The sequence below is a fragment of the Neomonachus schauinslandi genome, chromosome 6 (assembly GCF_002201575.2).
Source record: "Neomonachus schauinslandi chromosome 6, ASM220157v2, whole genome shotgun sequence".
Taxonomy (NCBI): domain Eukaryota; kingdom Metazoa; phylum Chordata; class Mammalia; order Carnivora; family Phocidae; genus Neomonachus; species Neomonachus schauinslandi.
The window spans coordinates 98,714,354-98,730,683 of NC_058408.1; the positions used below are offsets into that span (position 1 = coordinate 98,714,354).

The 16,330-nt window shown below is 56.9% G+C and overlaps 1 protein-coding gene across 1 annotated transcript in view; it reads left to right on the top strand.

Moving 5' to 3' along the window:
* The first annotated feature begins 287 nt into the window (after positions 1-287).
* Positions 288-16,330, top strand: part of COL13A1 (collagen type XIII alpha 1 chain) — a 142,495-nt gene continuing 126,452 nt past the window's right edge. The window contains exon 1 of the mRNA XM_044916211.1: positions 288-581. Coding sequence (XP_044772146.1) covers positions 288-581 — 294 coding nt within the window. The remainder of the gene's footprint in view (positions 582-16,330) is intronic.

Sequence of the window (16,330 nt, forward strand, 5' to 3'; positions counted from 1 at the left end):
AGGGAAAAACGGGGCGGAGAGAAGGAGAGCCGTCCAGATTCCCCTAACTTTCCTGGACTTGGAACGTTCTTCGAAGTAACTTTCTTCTCACCTGGGTGCACCCCGATTACCGCTGGTTGTGTCTTTTTCGGCTTTCCCCCTCCTGCCGCTAATTTTTCCATCCCCTGCCGGGAGCAAAGGAAAGGGACATTTTCCCCCTGCCAGCAGCGCGGATCGCGCCTCGGGGCAGCGGCTCTCGCCTTTATTTATTCTATTTATTTATTTATTGGTTCTCAAGACGCGAGGGGATGGTAGCGGAGCGCGCCCGCAAAGCGGCAGCCGCCGGTGCCCGCGGCCCTGGGGAGTCCGGCGCGCCCGCGGCGGTGGCGCTGGCGGCGGCGCCGGCCGAGCGCTGCGCGCGGCTGCCGAGCCCGGGGTCGTGCGGGCTGCTGGCGCTGGCCCTGTGCTCGCTGGCGCTCAGCCTGCTCGCCCACTTTCGGACCGCCGAGCTGCAGGCCCGGGTGCTGCGCCTGGAAGCGGAGCGTGGGGAGCAGCAAATGGAGACGGCTATTTTGGGACGAGTCAACCAACTGCTGGATGAGGTCTGTGCTCTTTGTTGCTGGCTTTTATCCCTCCCCGCGGCGCCCCCTCGCGCAGCCTCCGAACTTTCGACCAGCGGGCGCCCGCCGGCGCTTGCTCTCCTCCCGGCGGCGCGGAGCGCCCGGGCCCCGTAGGGGCTGTCTGCGGGTGCGTGGGGGCGGGGAAGGACGCTGCCCTGCGGGGCCTCGGAGGACCCCGAGCACCCCGGCGGCTTGCGTGGGACTCCTCAGCTCCCGCGGCCCGCAGGCGCCCCCCACGGCACGCGCTGAGAGCGCCTGGGCGCGCGGGGCAGGTGGAGGAAGGCGAGGCGCGCGGAGGCTGCCAGGCCCCACTTCTCCCGCCCGGCACCCCGCCAGGGCCGTGTGAGGGCCGCCCAGCGCCCACGCGGCGGGATGTGTGCCCGGTGGCCCTGGCGGAGGCTTGCTGGGCCCCCGCGGCCCTCGCCTCCATCCCTTGAGGATCAGCGTTGCCTGACTTTTATTGCCATGTTCAGCGAGGAAGAGAGAGTGAGGGAGTGAGTCATCCAAGGGGCCGAGGGGGACAGACGGGGCTGTCCTTGCAGGGAGTGGTGTCCTGGTCCCTGCCCACTGCCCCAGACCGCTAGGGCCCAGGTGTGGGTCTCCCTGATTCTGCTGTCCTGGGGCTCGAATAAGCCCATACCCTCTTGTTTCTAAGCCATGTTTCCTATCCCTGGTCCCCTCGAATGGTCCCCATCATTTTATGTTTGTGTGTTTTTCTGGGAAGAGGATGCTGAGCTTTTCCCCTTTCTGAAATGTCCTTGAACCTAAGTAGCTTAAAAGCCATTAGTGTTGCTTAGCCATGGTGATCTTAGGAGTACATGAAGAGAGCTCCCCCCCCCCCCCCCCCCCCCCCCCCAGGAAGGAGGGACAGGCAGCCTTATTGGTGCCACCAGAGGAAGAACTGGCCAGTTCGAATGGGAGTCCTCGTGACTCAGGAGACTCGGGACAGCACAAGCGATCCAGGGCCCAAATGAAGGAGAGGACCCACTGGCGAGGGTTGCAGTGGTCTGGGAAGAGGTTCTAGAACGGGCTGGCCAAAGAAGGTTTTCCTGAGGAAGAACTGGGGGGGCCCTCTTCCTTCGTCCGAGGGGCTGTGGAACAGTAAAGAGCAGGTAGAAGGTTTTTATCCCCACTCTGCTACTTAGAAGCTATGTGACCTGCAGCAGATACCCTCACCCCTCTGAGCTCACAAACTGGTTGCGATGGTGGTTAGCATGGGAACCCAGTTCTAACTGTGGTGGGCGCTATGGCCATTCTGGCCCGAGGCTCTGGTGCCCTGCAGCCGGGCTCCTCTCGGGTTCCGCTGCCAGGCAAAGGCTCTCTGGTGTGGTCAAGGAGAGGGAGGTCACAGGACCAGAGCAGAGAGGGTGGTCCCAGTGCTGCCGGCAGCTCATTCCCATGCCCTGCCAGGACCCAGGGGATCCAGGACTCTGCCAGGCCACCCGCAAGTCCCCTGGGAAGTGTCTGCACTCAGCAGCGCGAGCCAGCGCCCTCTGCTAGCTGTCTGAGAGCGCATGTGGGACTGGCAGGGTGGTGGAGATGGTGTCAGGGCAGCGAGGGCTCCCCCAGGAATCTCAGCGGCCCTGGCAGCTGAGGGGCAAGCATTTGACCCTGGGAGCTCCGCTCAGTGCCTCTCTCCATCCTCTCCCCTCCCTGGCCCCCGCTGCTGGCCAGGGCATGCCGCAGATCCTTGCTTCCTCCCCTTGAGACTTAGCCCTGTCAAGTCTCATGCTCACAGGGCCTGGGGACTGACAGTGTTACTGGACGTGCTGATTCCTCGTCTGCCAACCATAGCGTCCGCTGCACCCACTGACTTCTAGACCTCTCATCTGCCAGAGCATCTGACCTGACCCCCATCTTACAGATGGGGAAATGAAGGCCCACAGAGGGGCCGTGGGTTACCCCGGTCACATGGCGAGATCCAGCACTAGGACCCACGTTCCTGACCCCACTTCCAGTGCTCTTCACTATGTCCTGCTTCCTTCCTCTGTCCGTTTTCATTCAGTCAGGCAGCAAGTGTTTCCTGAGAGCCGGCTGTGGATCGGGCATTGTAGGGGACACACTTCTGCCCTCCTACTCACGGGCAAATAGGGCACAAAGAAGACCCAGGCGGTGACCCTGTCATGTGAAAAATGCTAGGCTGACGGGAGCCGAGGAGGTCTGGGGAATGTATTAACATGCAGCCTCCGTGAGGGCAGAGGCTTGCTGGGAAAGCGATTTTCGAGTGATGTCTTAAAGGGTGAATCGGAGACTTCCAGGCCAAAGGGGATGAGTGGAGGGGCTTTGTTCCAAGGGACAAAGGGAACAGAGTCTGAAGGTTGGAAGCCAGAGGGAGGGGTTGGCCTTGGGGAACGGAGTGGTGGAAGATTCGGCTGGAGAGGGCCAGGGCTGGAGAGGGCCAGGGCGTCTGAGTCAACAGGGGCCTCGGAGACCTTAGATCTATGTGAAAGCACTGAGGAGCCATGGAAGGGCTTGAGGAGGGGGTTGTGTCTCTAGAATGGGAGGGAGAGCAGGGCAGAGCAGGAAGGCCAAACGAGAGGCTGGCACAGGCCACAGGGGGCTGGGGCCCAGACTGGGCTGCAGGTAGGGACAGAGTGAGGTGAATGGGAACGGGGGCTGCCACGGGGGGCACTGAGGTCGGTAGCCGAGGGCCCTGGAGCCAGAGGGAGGGCCGGTCCTGGGAGTGGAGGTGGTGGGTGGCCTCCTCCGTGGGGAGGTGGCCCTAGGAGGCATCCCCTGGGTGGGACCTACAGTCCGGGCTTCATGAAATGACGCTCAAAGGTCTGCACGGTCCCATACAGTTACAGGTGACTCATTATCCTTACATGAATTCAAATCAAGTACAATTTAAAATTAAGTTTATCAGTCACACTGACCACCTTTCCGGTCAGTGCTCAAGAGACACCCAAGGCTAGTGGTTACCAGTTGGACAGTGCAGATAGAGAGCATCTGCATGATCGTAGAAAGTTCTGTAGGACAGCACTGCACTAGGAGCAAGCCACTTCTGGGCCAGCAAAGGTGTCTTGGAGCAACTCAAGGCCTCCCTCCACCCTAGGCCTTCTCTTTCCTACGTGTGCTCTTCCAAGTCGGAGCAAAGGGCAAAGGTGAGGAAGTGGAGAGTCAGAGAAGAGAGAAGGTTGACTGGAGGAAAGCCAGTGAGAAGAAAAGGCAGAGGAGAGCCGGGCAGGCAGTTTTGTTAACAGAGTGATTCTGTGGCACGGACTTACAGAGGGTTCCTTCTCTAAAGGGTGCATAGGCACCCCATGAGTGTCGGGGTCCCAAACCAGGGTTCTGGCTGGGCTTTGCCAGCCATGTGGCCTTCGGCAAGCCATGCCACCCCCCAACCTCAGGTTCCTTCTCTTGGGGGTGCTGTGAGACTCTCAGGATATGGCAGGTAGGAGGATGCACTAGAAGGTGCCACCACCGAAGGCCAGGCCCAGGATGGTATGAGTGCTCCCAGAGGGCTCCCCAGGATCTGGGGCAGGCAAGCCATGCTGGAGCAGGTGCACCTGGGCCACTCCCTGAAGGACGGAAGAAGGGCATTGGACAAGGCAGTCCTGGGGAAGCCCACAGCCTACTTGGTGGCCTGGAGGCCGGATCCCAGGGGCACATGCACACCACCCATCCCAGGGGGGAAAGCAGCGTGCTGGGCAGAGACCAAATCTGGGAGGCGGGCGGAAGGCCAGGCCGAGGGGACCCAGTGGGAGAGGAGCCTGGAAGGAGGCAGTCCAGAGGCAGATGCAAGCAGAAGGCCTGGATCTGAGCGGCCTGGCCACTGGGAGGGGAGGGTCAGGGCAGGGAGAGGAGGACGGGGGTGGGGAGCCAGCTTGCGGGGAGCTGGCAGTGTGGCTTCCAGACCTCAGGCCCCCACTGCTCCCCCATCAGTGCCTCTCTCCTGGGCTGGGACCCTTAATGAGCGCTCCAGCTGCCTGTTGCTTGGTTTGCTTGCTGTAAAGAAAGGAACTGGAATGTCCCAAACGGAGGAAATCAGATGTCACCCAGGGCTGGGCAGTGGGTGTGCCGTGAAAGAGAAGGGTCTGGAGCTGAGAATAGCCAAGTCCATGTTTGTCGGCCAAGGGGGAGCAATGGGAGTCAGCAGCCACCTTCCAGGTGGGCATTGGGGGATGCCCGGCAGACTCCCCTTCCCTGACAGTAAGAGTAACGGCCTCCCCGATGGGAGTGTCTCACGTTTATATGGTACATCCGGCAGCCAATGCTGTACGTGATACCTCTTCCAATCCTCACAGCCTCCCTAAGGGGTGGACACTCTCATCGTCCCATTTTACAGATGAGAAGACGGATGTCACTGTACCCTCCAACCTGCTATCAATGATCTAATCCTTTGGGTGTTAAGGGCGTTTTCCACCTCCAGGAATTTCCTGGGGGTTGGGGGGTGTTGAAGCTTCCAGGCTAAAATGTTGAGGAACCTGGGGCAGACTCTCTCATCCCTAAAAACAACAATGCCCACCACTGTAACAGAAATGTCTCCCATTTATAGGGTGTGTACAGGGGTCTTTTATTGATTTTTTTTTTTTTCCCCAGAGGAGCATTCAGGGGAAAGATCAAAGCGGTGTCTGAAAGACTGGGCTCCAGATGGGGGAGTCCTACCTCAGTCCCCTAGGATGGAAATGCTGGAACGGGGATGGCAGTGGGGCCTTATGGGGGATGTATGTGCTGCTGCGGTGTGACCTGGGCCTCGGGAATCAGATAGACCCTGGATCCAAGCACCCGCGCATGCAGCCAGCCATGAAGCCAGCCTCCACTGCGTCTGACTCTGCGTGTATCAGTGCATGAGTGATCTTGTGGGGAGTTAATGGAGGGAAGATCCTCAGAGCCCCTCAGTCCCAGCCCCCTCTCTTCTGTTTTCTAAGAAAACTGGTCTGAAGTCTCTGCAACCAGGTTCCACACCACACCTTCTCCCTCCCATGTAGTTAGTTGTCTGGTCAAGTGGTGGTAAAGACTGGGCATGCCGCGTGTGCTTCACTCCATTCCCTGGCCTCAGCAGACATTGCTAATCAATTGCAGCACACTTTCCCATTGAGCTTATGTACAGTCTCAGAATCCTTCTCAACACTGCTCCAGGAAGCTATCACTAAGTAGTGAGAGTTGGTGTTCAAGATCAAGAGCAATTTCTTGACTCTCAGTTAAAAGAAAAATACAAAGCAATATTTATTACAGATAATGCCAGGGGGAGTTGTTAACGTTTTACAGCTTCTCCAAAGGCCTTAAAACTAGCAGGTAGCTCCGAACCAAACTGAGGACCTCATTAAGTAGCCACCCCTCATAGGAAGGTGGTGGGAACGTCAAAGTATCTGAGACAAGATGCCATCTGCCTTAAGCATAGTCTCACCATTTGAACTCTCGGAAAGATGCCTTTTTCCCCTTACTCATGATCATTTTCAACTTGCCCCAGCGCCCTCTGGAAAACCTTCCCCAGACCACTCCAACCCTAAATGGGCTCTCTCCCTGCTCTGACTTCCTGCAGAACTTGCTGGCCATGCCAAACATCCAGCTCAGAGAAGGAAAATGTAGACATGGTGTGTGCTGACTTCTCTCGTCCCAGAATCAAAGCAGCCATTCCTAAGCCCTCAACACACTCCCCGTGAGCCTAGGTGGACCTCAGAATCCTTCTCAACACAGACTCCAGACTACCACTCCCTGTTAGAGTCAATGTGCATCTAAATGCCATCCAGGGCTCAGCCTTAAGCTCATTGTGCAGTGTGTTCTCCTCTCTATTGCCTTTAAATATCTTGTCTCTGCATTTGATCACACACAATCCAGGGGGGAGAAGGGCCCATGGTCACCAGGTCCCTTACTGAGCCTCACCCAGGACTTTGCACGTAGTAGGCAGCCCTCACCACTTCGTTGATGGTTTAAGGTCCCTCTGCTAGAGGCTGGTGAAGTCATCTCCCTTGGCTGCCCTCCCCACACCCTGACCCCAGACCCAGCTGTAGGCTCAGCGTTTGCTCAGGGCCGCCCCCTGGAGGTGGGTGTTTCCCAGCAACCAGCAGAGAGGAAAGGATGAACTCCTGCTAAGTCAGGGCTGCACCCTGGTGCTGGCTGGGAGAGTGGGGATGGCTCAGTGGGCTGGGTGCCCGACTGGACAGAGCAGCTGGGGGCGTCCATCCCTTCCCATCCCCTACGCCCAACGGTCGGGAGCTTCCTCTTCACCTGCCCAGACTGCCCGGCACATTTTTGGTTTGGGCAAAAGAGTAAAGTAGGCAAGCCCACAGCATGTGATGTCACTTGGACCTCTGCCACTCGCTGGTCATGTGACCTGAGCTTCAGGGTCCTGATCTGGAAAATGGGGATGCCAACATCCTCCTCACGGGGTGGTTGCAGAATTAAATGAAATCATTCAGTTAATGGCAGCTGTAATCATGACCACCTCCCTCAGCATTGGAGGAGGAGGTAAGATGGGGTTGTTGTACCTTGTCCATAACTTTTATTAATACCTAATATCTATTGAGCACTGTTCAAAGATTTCTACCATCTATTGATTCATTTAATTCTCAAAATGATCCTCCGAAGGGGTTATATATTGGTATTTTTTTCTATTTTCTATTTTATTTTATATTGTTACAGAAGAGAAAAATGGAGTCCCAGAGAAGGGAAGTGACTTTCCCAAGGTCACACAGCTCCAAGTAGCAGAGCCAGGCCTTGAACCCAAGCAGTCTGGCCCTAGAGCTGACACTCTGAAGCCACTAGTATACACCATCTGTATGAAGTCCATTCCCTACTAGATCAGCTGAGGCAGGTCGTAGAGACCAGGGGCTAGGGACCCGTTCAGTCTGGTTCAGCTCCTGCAGAGGTGGTGTTGACCGAACTGACTTGGCATCAGGCCTGCATTACCGTCTTTGCTGTAAAATGACGTGGGGGACACCATTTGTGACATCAGGCCTCGGTGAGGAGGAGCCTTAGGAAAATCCCTGTCCAGCCTTGGTTTCCAGAATGCTTGGCTTCCCAGGAGGGATGGATCGGTCTTGTCTCTTGGACACTGAAAGCTTAGCACCAAATCTGGGTTTCACCCCGTGGCACAGGCTAGTCCATCTGGCAGAAGTTTCTGCCTAAGCCCCAACCCCAGTTCCTGGTAATCACCCTGCCCTTGCTTTCTCTTTGTTTCCCTTACCTCCCAACTCCCTTACGGTACAATCCATGTCTGGCTGGTTGTCCATGCACCCAAGTGCCTCCTTAGAGCAAAACAGGAGTAGAAGCTCTACAACAACTAAACTCTATTTAAAGTGACTCTCCCTTCTTCACATCTGCACACCTTCAAAGACCTGGCCCAGCTCCCTGGGGAGCAGTACAACACCCCAAGGCTGACCCCCTGCCCCAGATCCCAAAGTGAATCCCCGTGGCAAGGGTCTTGCAGTGAGGTGTTTAACAAGCCCCGTGGCTGGCAGCCCCGGGGACGGCGGGACACAGAATCTAGCTGTGGCCCCATGCCCGGGCCTCCTGTGCATCTGAACCCAGACCCCTCCCCGGGTCCCAAGCAGAGCCGAGAGGCCAGGGCTGGCAGTCACGAGGGTCACAGAGGTGTCAATAAAAGCGCTACCACGCGCTGCACAGTTTGAAAGTCGAGGGGGCTTAAAGAAGGGGGTTGACTGGGGGCTTGTTCTGTTTTGTTTTTGAAAAATCACATCAGCGGAGGGTTTGCCATCCAGAAGGAAGGTTTCAGAAGCCTCAGGAATCCCCCCCACCTCCTTCGGTGGGGTTATGCCCCTTTCAGAAGCAGCCTGTAGAGTCCTCAGTGAGTAAAGGACGTCAGCAGGCTTCTCCGAGGGAAACTGAGGCCGGGATCTGGGGAGGGCCTGGGAAGGCTGGGGCAGACAGGGGTCCCCCGCTCTCCTGGGTGTTGTCTGGCTGCCTGCAGAGTCTGGCAGCAGCTCCAGGCTGACTCTCCCCCCCCGCCTCCCATCTGCATGCCAAATGCCCCCTGCTCTGGGTGGAGGCCGCCCTGCAGAAAATTCTTTGTGGCCAAAAGGGTGGGGATAAGGCTGCTGGCAGCAGGGGCTCCCCTTCAAAGGGCAAGGGCAAGCCACACACAAAGGGGAGGAACTGCCTGCCTGAGAGGCTGGGCGCAGCCTTCCAGGGGCACCCGGGGCCCCTGTCTCCTCTCCTAGAGCCTATTGTGGGCTTTCCTGAAGCCCTGCGTGGCTAGAGCCCACACAGCCTGGGCCTCTGCTGCCTCTTCAGCCCCTTTTCCTCCCCTCCACACCCCTGCCCACCCAGCCTCTGGCCTCTTCAGTGCCCCCAGGCCCTTTGCTCAGACTTCCCCTGTCCAGCCTGCCCTTCCGCCACGAGGCTCCCGCCTCTCTGTTGGTTCAGTTACAACAGGGGAGGCCTTGCTGGCCCCAGAGGACACATCTTCCCCAGGAAAGCTGTTGCAGGGCCCGGGGTTCTGCTATCCAGGGGACTCCACTCCTGGACTTGCCTATTACGCTGAAGATGCCCCGGGAAGGTGCCACTAAGCTGTCATGGGGAGGTGTTCTGCATCGGGTCATGCTCTGACAAGGTGGCCTGGACGACAGGATGGGAAGGGGACCTCTGGGGACAAGGATGCAGAAACGGGGCCGGTTAAAGGGGCATTAGCTGGGGCTCTTCCAGGAAGAGCCTTAGTCCCTGTGAGCTGGCCTTTGTGGTTTCCTCGGGGTAGGGGGAGACTCAGAGATATGGGAGGTCAGAGGATGGTCCTGCTACCTGCAGCCTCTCCCCCACTCCATAGAATCAGAGTGTTGGAGGAAAGGGAGCCATGAACTATACCAGGAATTTCCCACAACATCACTGGTTCTCAGGCTTACCCCCCCCCCCCCCCAATGACAGGGAGCTCACTACCCGATGCAGCTGACTGTTCTGGCTATAAAGTGTATGTTCTTCATCTTGTCAGAGCACCAGACCCTTCTTGACACCTACCACCCCACCCCTCCTGCATGTCTTGAAAGCACCTCAAACTCAACATGCTAAACTGAACAGGAAGCCCACCCTTCCCCAGACCCCTTCATCTGGAGAGGTGCTGATCTCCAGCTGCACCTACTCCAGGCCCGGCCGCCTGCACCATTCAGCCTCCTGCAGACCTGTCCCCTTCTCTCCATCACTGTGTGCCCTTCCCCAGCCGGCTACCCACAGTCTCCTGGGCTGTGGCAGGAGCCTCCTAACTCACCTGCTCCCGTTCACTCTGCCCTGTCCCTTTCAGTATCCACACAGCAACATGGGTGATCTTTCAAAAGCTTTAAATAGTCACCACATTCCCCTAATTACAGCTCTTCAGTAACTTCCTATTGTTCTCAGTCCAGAGACTAAATTTCTTAATGTGGGAGCGCCTGGGTGGCTCAGCCGTTAAGCGTCTGCCTTCGGCTCAGGTCATGATCCCAGGGTCCTGGGATCGAGCCCCGCATCGGGCTCCCTGCTCCGCGGGAAGCCTGCTTCTCCCTCTCCCACTCCCCCTGCTTGTGTTCCCTCTCTCGCTGTGTCTCTCTCTGTCAAATAAATAAATAAAATCTTAATAAATAAATAAATAAATAAATTTCTTAATGTGGTCCAGGAGGCCTGAAGAGCTCGGGCCCTTGCCCCCCTCTCTTGCCTCAGAGCTCCCCTTCCCCTACTTTCAGAGTCCAGCCACATGGCGTACCCTGGCATAGTTAGGAGCACAGACTGTAGAGCCAGACTGCTGGGTTCAAGTCCAGCTCGGCTAGTTCCTGGCTGTGTGATGCTGGATGAGTTGTTTAACGTCTCTGTGCTTTGGGTTGTCCCTCTAAAAAATGGGGTGATGATAATGAAGAGTATCTCCCTTTTATTGAGTGCTGTTTTTAGAATTTAAAAAGGTAAAATGAGTGCTTTGAGCAGTGCCTGGCCTTCCAGTAATCGGTATGGCCGTCTCCTGGAAAGAGTCAAACCCGCCCCCGCCCCGCCCCCCCCCCCCCATCACAGGTGTGCAGTGGAGGGACCTGGGCTCTGAACCCGGCTTCCTGGTTCAGATCCTGCCTCTGCCTACCCCCCTTACCCCCCGCCGGCCGCCTGTCACTATGCAAGTCAGTCCGCCCCTCCCTGTCTCCAGTTCCTCCTTCAGAGTGGTGGCTGGGAGTGCAGAATGGATTCATCTAGGCAGGAGCCCTGCCTGTGTCATAAGAAGCCCATGATGGTGTCAGGTGTCAGCCGTTTTCCCTGCGCCTGGGCCCTCCCCTGAGTTAGCTGCTGGTCACCCTCAGGTCTCCACCCTGCCGTCACTTCCCCACGATGAACCAGCCTGGAGAGCCTCACCCCTGCTCACCAGAGCTCCATGACAGTGGCAGTTGGTCGGTGTGTGTGGTTTGTAGACTCCGTGTGCCCCTGCCTGGAGAGTAAGGGCCCCAGGGCCGCCTCTGTGTCTGCTCTGCTCCTGCATGTCCTGGCACTTTGCATGGCTCCCATCTACATAGATGCTCAACGCCCATTTGCTGCAAGGAGGGAAGGAGGGAAGAGGTTCTTGGCTTCCACTCCAGCACTCTCACCCCAGCGCCTCACTGCTCCGTGTCCGGGACTCTGCTTCATCCTGCACTGGGTCCCGAGACAACCCCAGGCCCCTTGAACCTGTGGTCTCCGGCCCCGTGCCAGCCTGGCTCCCACGCCCATTTACATCATTCCAGGGTCCCACTCCCTGACTCTCCGAGGCAGCAGCAGGGCCAGAGGTTAGCTGAAAGGAAGGACTTTCTCATAAGAAGGTTGGAAAGCTCACACAGAGGCATTCACCTCCTTCCCCCGACTTCTTCTGATCTGCAGAGCCTGGAGCCACAGGCTGCGTGGGTCTGGTGAAACAGGGGCAGAGACAGCGCGTGGCAACTGGCGGACCCTCGGGCCCCTGTGTCATGGCCCTGGGAGTCTGTGATTGGGTGCCAGGTCTGTGGCACAAAGAGAATTGTGGAGGGAGGAAGAAGACAGTTCCCCAGGCGCACCCCATGGCACCCCCTCCCAGCCCCCAGGGCAGACCGGGTGAGTCCAGTTTGGGCGGATGTGGGTTGAGTGTCTCAATTTCCTCCGTTTTGATTTCCCTACGCTGATCTGCCTGTGCTCCGGGGCACGCAGCTGCCCATGGGCCTGTCCCCTTAACAAAGCTGGTCTGTGGGGCCAGCCCCCTCCTGCTGTCCCTGCGATTGGCCCAGGGGCTGGCTCCTAACAGCTTCCGTCCTGCCTCTGAGCCTTTGCTCCTCACTGGAATGCCCTCCCTGCCCCATCTCCATCCATCCAAATGCTCCCGAAGCCTACATCCGCCTAGCACCCCAGGGATGGGTGCTAGGGGGCGGACCTCAACGTGATTCATTCAGTTCAAGTGTGGATCAAAACACCAAACCAGGCCCTGCCCTCAAAAAGCTGGCTTGGTCTCCCACAGGGCGCCGGCTCAGCAGTATGGTGAGGGGTAATGAAAAGGGCTCTAGCAGATGGCATCGAGCACCACTCTGTGCCAGGCATTGTAATCAGACGCTGCTGCAGGGACTGGAGCTTTGCTCGATGTGGTCATTTCAATGGGCAGCTCCTTTTTTCAGCCTCTAGTCCTCAAAGGGCAGGGTGGCAGGCAGGAAGGACCCTCACTTCCAGGAAGAGGGGTTCGGTGTTTCTCAGGAATAGGAGCATGGCAGGAGACTTGACCACATGTCCCCAGCAGGGCCTGAGGCCGGGCCAGCCTCACTGTGGCAGATGGGAGGAGACAGGCCTAGGACCAGATCAAGAGAGAAGGGGCCTTCACCTGGCCACCAAGAAAAACAAGCTAGCATAGCAGGTGCTCACCGTTCTTCACATCTGGACACTCTTTTTGTTTTTTGATCTCATCTCATTTTATCCCTCTATCCGTCCTGTGTAGTCTAGTGGTTAACTGATATTAGCCCCGTTTTATAGATGAGGAAATCGAAGTCTGGAGGGATTATATCTCTTGCTTAATACACAGCAGGAGAGCTGGGAGCAGATCCCAAGGTCCTGGAACTCCCAAATGTAGCACAGGCCCATATCAACACTGCCCAGCTCTGCGTGTAGTGGATCCTTCAGCAGAGTTTGAAGCTGTCTGTGCTAACCCCAAATAGAGTCCTACCCCAGCCTCCAAGGGCAGGTGGGTCCTGATAGGAGTCATACACTAATTATATCAAAAATTAACTATTAAATGACATTTTCCACCCAAATACTTAGCACAGTGCCTGATACATACTGCTCAATATGTGTAGCTATTATTATTAATAGTAACGTATTTAATAATTCCTCCTGGTAAGTGCTTTATGGTTTCCAAGGCATTTTCCCCAGCAACACTTAGGCGGCTGGCTGGGGGGCAACAGCCTCATTTTACAGATTCCCCCAGAGGGGAGGTACCAGGGTCAAGGTCCCAGCTGTGGAGTACAGAGTCACCTGCTCTGGGCTCCATCCTCCACACCAAGACTTGGAGCCGCCCACCTATTACAGAGGCCCAGGTAGAGCCTGAGCCCTTTAAGAGCCCTGGGACCGAGTGCAGGGAGAAACCCAAGGCCAGGCCTCTCCGCATTCTCTGGGGGGAGTGAGTAGCCGCCTGGCATTTTCCCTTTGATACTGATACAGGCATTTTAATAGCTGCAAAGATCAGGCGGGTGCTGTTTCGGCTCTGGCCATGCAGGGCATTCCAGGAGGCCCTGGCCGCCAGCAGGGGTGGAGCGGGAAGGCTGCTCTGTCCAGGGCGGCTGGGGGTCCACACCAGGGCCTTAGAAGGTTTTCTACCCACCCTGAGCCTCAGCCTGGGCATGTCCCACCAGGAGCCTCCAACTCAGATGCCTAAGGGGGCCAGGCTGGTGGGCGAAGTAGGTGAAGCTGACCAGGGAGAGGGTACTGTGGTGACTTGGGCAGCACACGCCCACCTACCTAACAGGGGCAGCCATCACTCAGCCTCACCCAGTCATCACCATGGCCCAGTATCACCAGATCCTTCCACTGTACAAGAGAGACCAAAAATCCAGACCTTTATGTGAAATCTCCTGATTTGTAAGCAACAGCTATTTATTGAGCACCTACCATATGCCAGGCCTTGTTCTAGGCACTGGGGATATGGCAGTGAATAAAACAGACCAAAATATCCATGTCCTTGTGGAACTTACTTTCTATTTTTTTTTTTAAGATTTTATTTATTTATTTGAGAGAGAGAATGAGACAGAGAGAGAGAGCATGAGAGGGGGGAGGGTCAGAGGGAGAAGCAGACTCCCCGCCGAGCAGGGAGCCCGATGCGGGACTCGATCCCGGGACTCCAGGATCATGACCTGAGCCGAAGGCAGTCGCTTAACCAACTGAGCCACCCAGGCACCCTGGAACTTACTTTCTAGTGATTGCAGTAGACAGTAAGCAAGATAAATGAACCAACAATACAACAAAATCCAGAGGAAAAAGATAAAACAGGGAAGAAGGATAGCAAGTATATTGCAGGAGGGCGCTGGGGGCAGAGGAGGCCTCACTGAGAGCGAGATGGTGGTTAGCCAGGAAATGAACTTCCCAGGTAGGCAGGCCAGCAAGTTCAAAGGCCCTGAGGTAGGAGAAAGCCAGGCATGTGCAGGAGTATCTAGGAGGCCTGTGTGGCCCCCTGGTGGCCGTGTTGAGAATGCTCTGTGGGGCAAAGGCAGGGGGACTCATCAAAAGGTTATCGCCGTGACCAGGCCAGAGATGACCAGGCTCAACTGGGTGTAGTGTGGAGGTTGTGGAAAGGGGTCAGATCCTGGATGTGTCTAGAAAGTAGAGAGCAGGGCGCCTGGGTGGCTCAGTTGGTTAAGCGACTGCCTTCGGCTCAGGTCATGATCCTGGAGTCCCTGGATCGAGTCCCGCATCGGGCTCCCTGCTCGGCAGGGAGTCTGCTTCTCCCTCTGACCCTCCTCCCTCTCATGCTCTCTGTCTCTCATTCTCTCTCAAATAAATAAATAAAATCTTAAAAAAAAAAAAAAAGTAGAGAGCAGGAGTTGCTGACCAAATGGGCGTGGAGTGAGAGAGAAGGAGGCATCCCTGATGATCTCAAGGTCTGGCAAGATGGAGTCGCCATTCCCTATGACAAGGAAGACAGCAGAGGGGTAGGCCTGGGGGTGGTGGGGACAGAATATGAGGAGTCCGGTTTTGCAGAGCTCATTTTGAGATCCTATCAATGGAGATGTCAAGTAGGCAGCTGGATATGTGCGTTTGGGTCTGGGGGAAGATCCGGGTTAGAGGCGCAGGGAGGGTGGCATAGTCACCTACAGATGGCGTTGAAGACATGAGGCGGGGTGAGGGTCCCCAGGAGCCAGGGCAGAGAGGAAAGCAGTGAGGCTGGACCCTGCGGCCTCCACAGAGATGAGAAGCAACCGGCAGAGGAGATAGAAGGAGCACCGAGTGCCAGGAGGGAAACTGGGAGAGGGGCATCCTGCTGCCCAGTGAGGAAAGTGTGTCAGGGAGAAGGCAGGGCTAGCAAACACCGTGACAGGTTGGGATGAGAAGGACAGTCCCCTGGGCTTAGCAGCACCGAGGTCACCGGTGACCTGGGGGATAGCACCGGGCGGAGGGTGAGTAGGAGCCCGGCAGGAGTGCTCCAGGAGAGAGAGAGAGGAGGAGTTTGCCCAGGACAGAGCTTGGTCAGGAGAGGATTTTTCTTTGGGAGGGAGGAACACCAGCATGTTGGCCCAGTGATGATGTCAGGAGTGGGTAAGTGACCACTGCATCCCGCCCGAAGCCTGTTTGTGTAAATATGTCTTTATGGGAACACAGCTGTGCTTCTTTGGTTTTCAAGTTTTCTGTGGCTGCCTCTCACCTCCGACAGTAGAGCTGAGGAGTTGTGTCGCCGTGTGCCTCACACAGCCCGGAATAGTCACTCGCTGGCCCTTTACAGAGAAGACGGAGCCTGATGCGAGCCAGGGGTGGAGTCCGGAGGAGACCACTGCTGATGCAGGCGGGTGGGGAAGGCCCTGTGCACAGCTGGATGGCTGGCCTCGCGTGGGAGGAGCAGAGAGAAGGGGCAGGTGTGGTCACAGCACGGGTGGCCCGGTCGCCTGGTGGCGGGAGCCTCTGCAGGCCTCTTCTGCTTGCTTTTCTCTCAGGACCGTCCGTTGACAGGGGCGTGGGGGGAGGGGTGCTGGGCTGGGAGCGTGGAAGGCTGGAGAAGCAGGGCCCTCAAGCTGAGCTGATGGGCCAGGGAGACACCGTCTGCCTGCGGGGCTCTCATCTGGATCGTGGCGGTGAATAAAAGCGAGGCCAGTGGGCGAGGCCTGGATGGTGCACCATGGCATCTAACTTGTGCTAGTCTCATGGCTGTCACGAAGCCGTGGGAATGTCAAGGGTCTGTGTCACTAGAAATTCAGGCTCTGCCAGTGAGGAGGCCAATGATGGAGAAATGTTTATGGCAGGGTGGCCGATTCCTATGGCAGGGACTTCAGTATTCTGGTCATAGTCAATAACTGTGAGCTGCGGGACAGGCCCCCCCGTGGCCAGGTCTACATGTGAAATCAGTCACTTCAAACTGCTGGAAACAGATCCAATGGGGGGGTGGGGAAGAAAACAAACCACTGTAGGAACCAAATAAAATACACCTACAGGCCAACGTGGCCTGGGAGCTACCAGGTTCTCGCTGCTAGGCTAGCATCAGAGAGCACGGTGCCACTGTCCACCTCTGACCTTGGCCGTGCTAGTCTCCCTGCCCCCCGCCCCGCCTTGCACCTTGGGTTCCTCCCCTGTAGCTCGAGGATCACAAGTGCCCTCCGGGTGTCAGGCACCTTCCCTTCCATGCATCGACCATCCCAGTC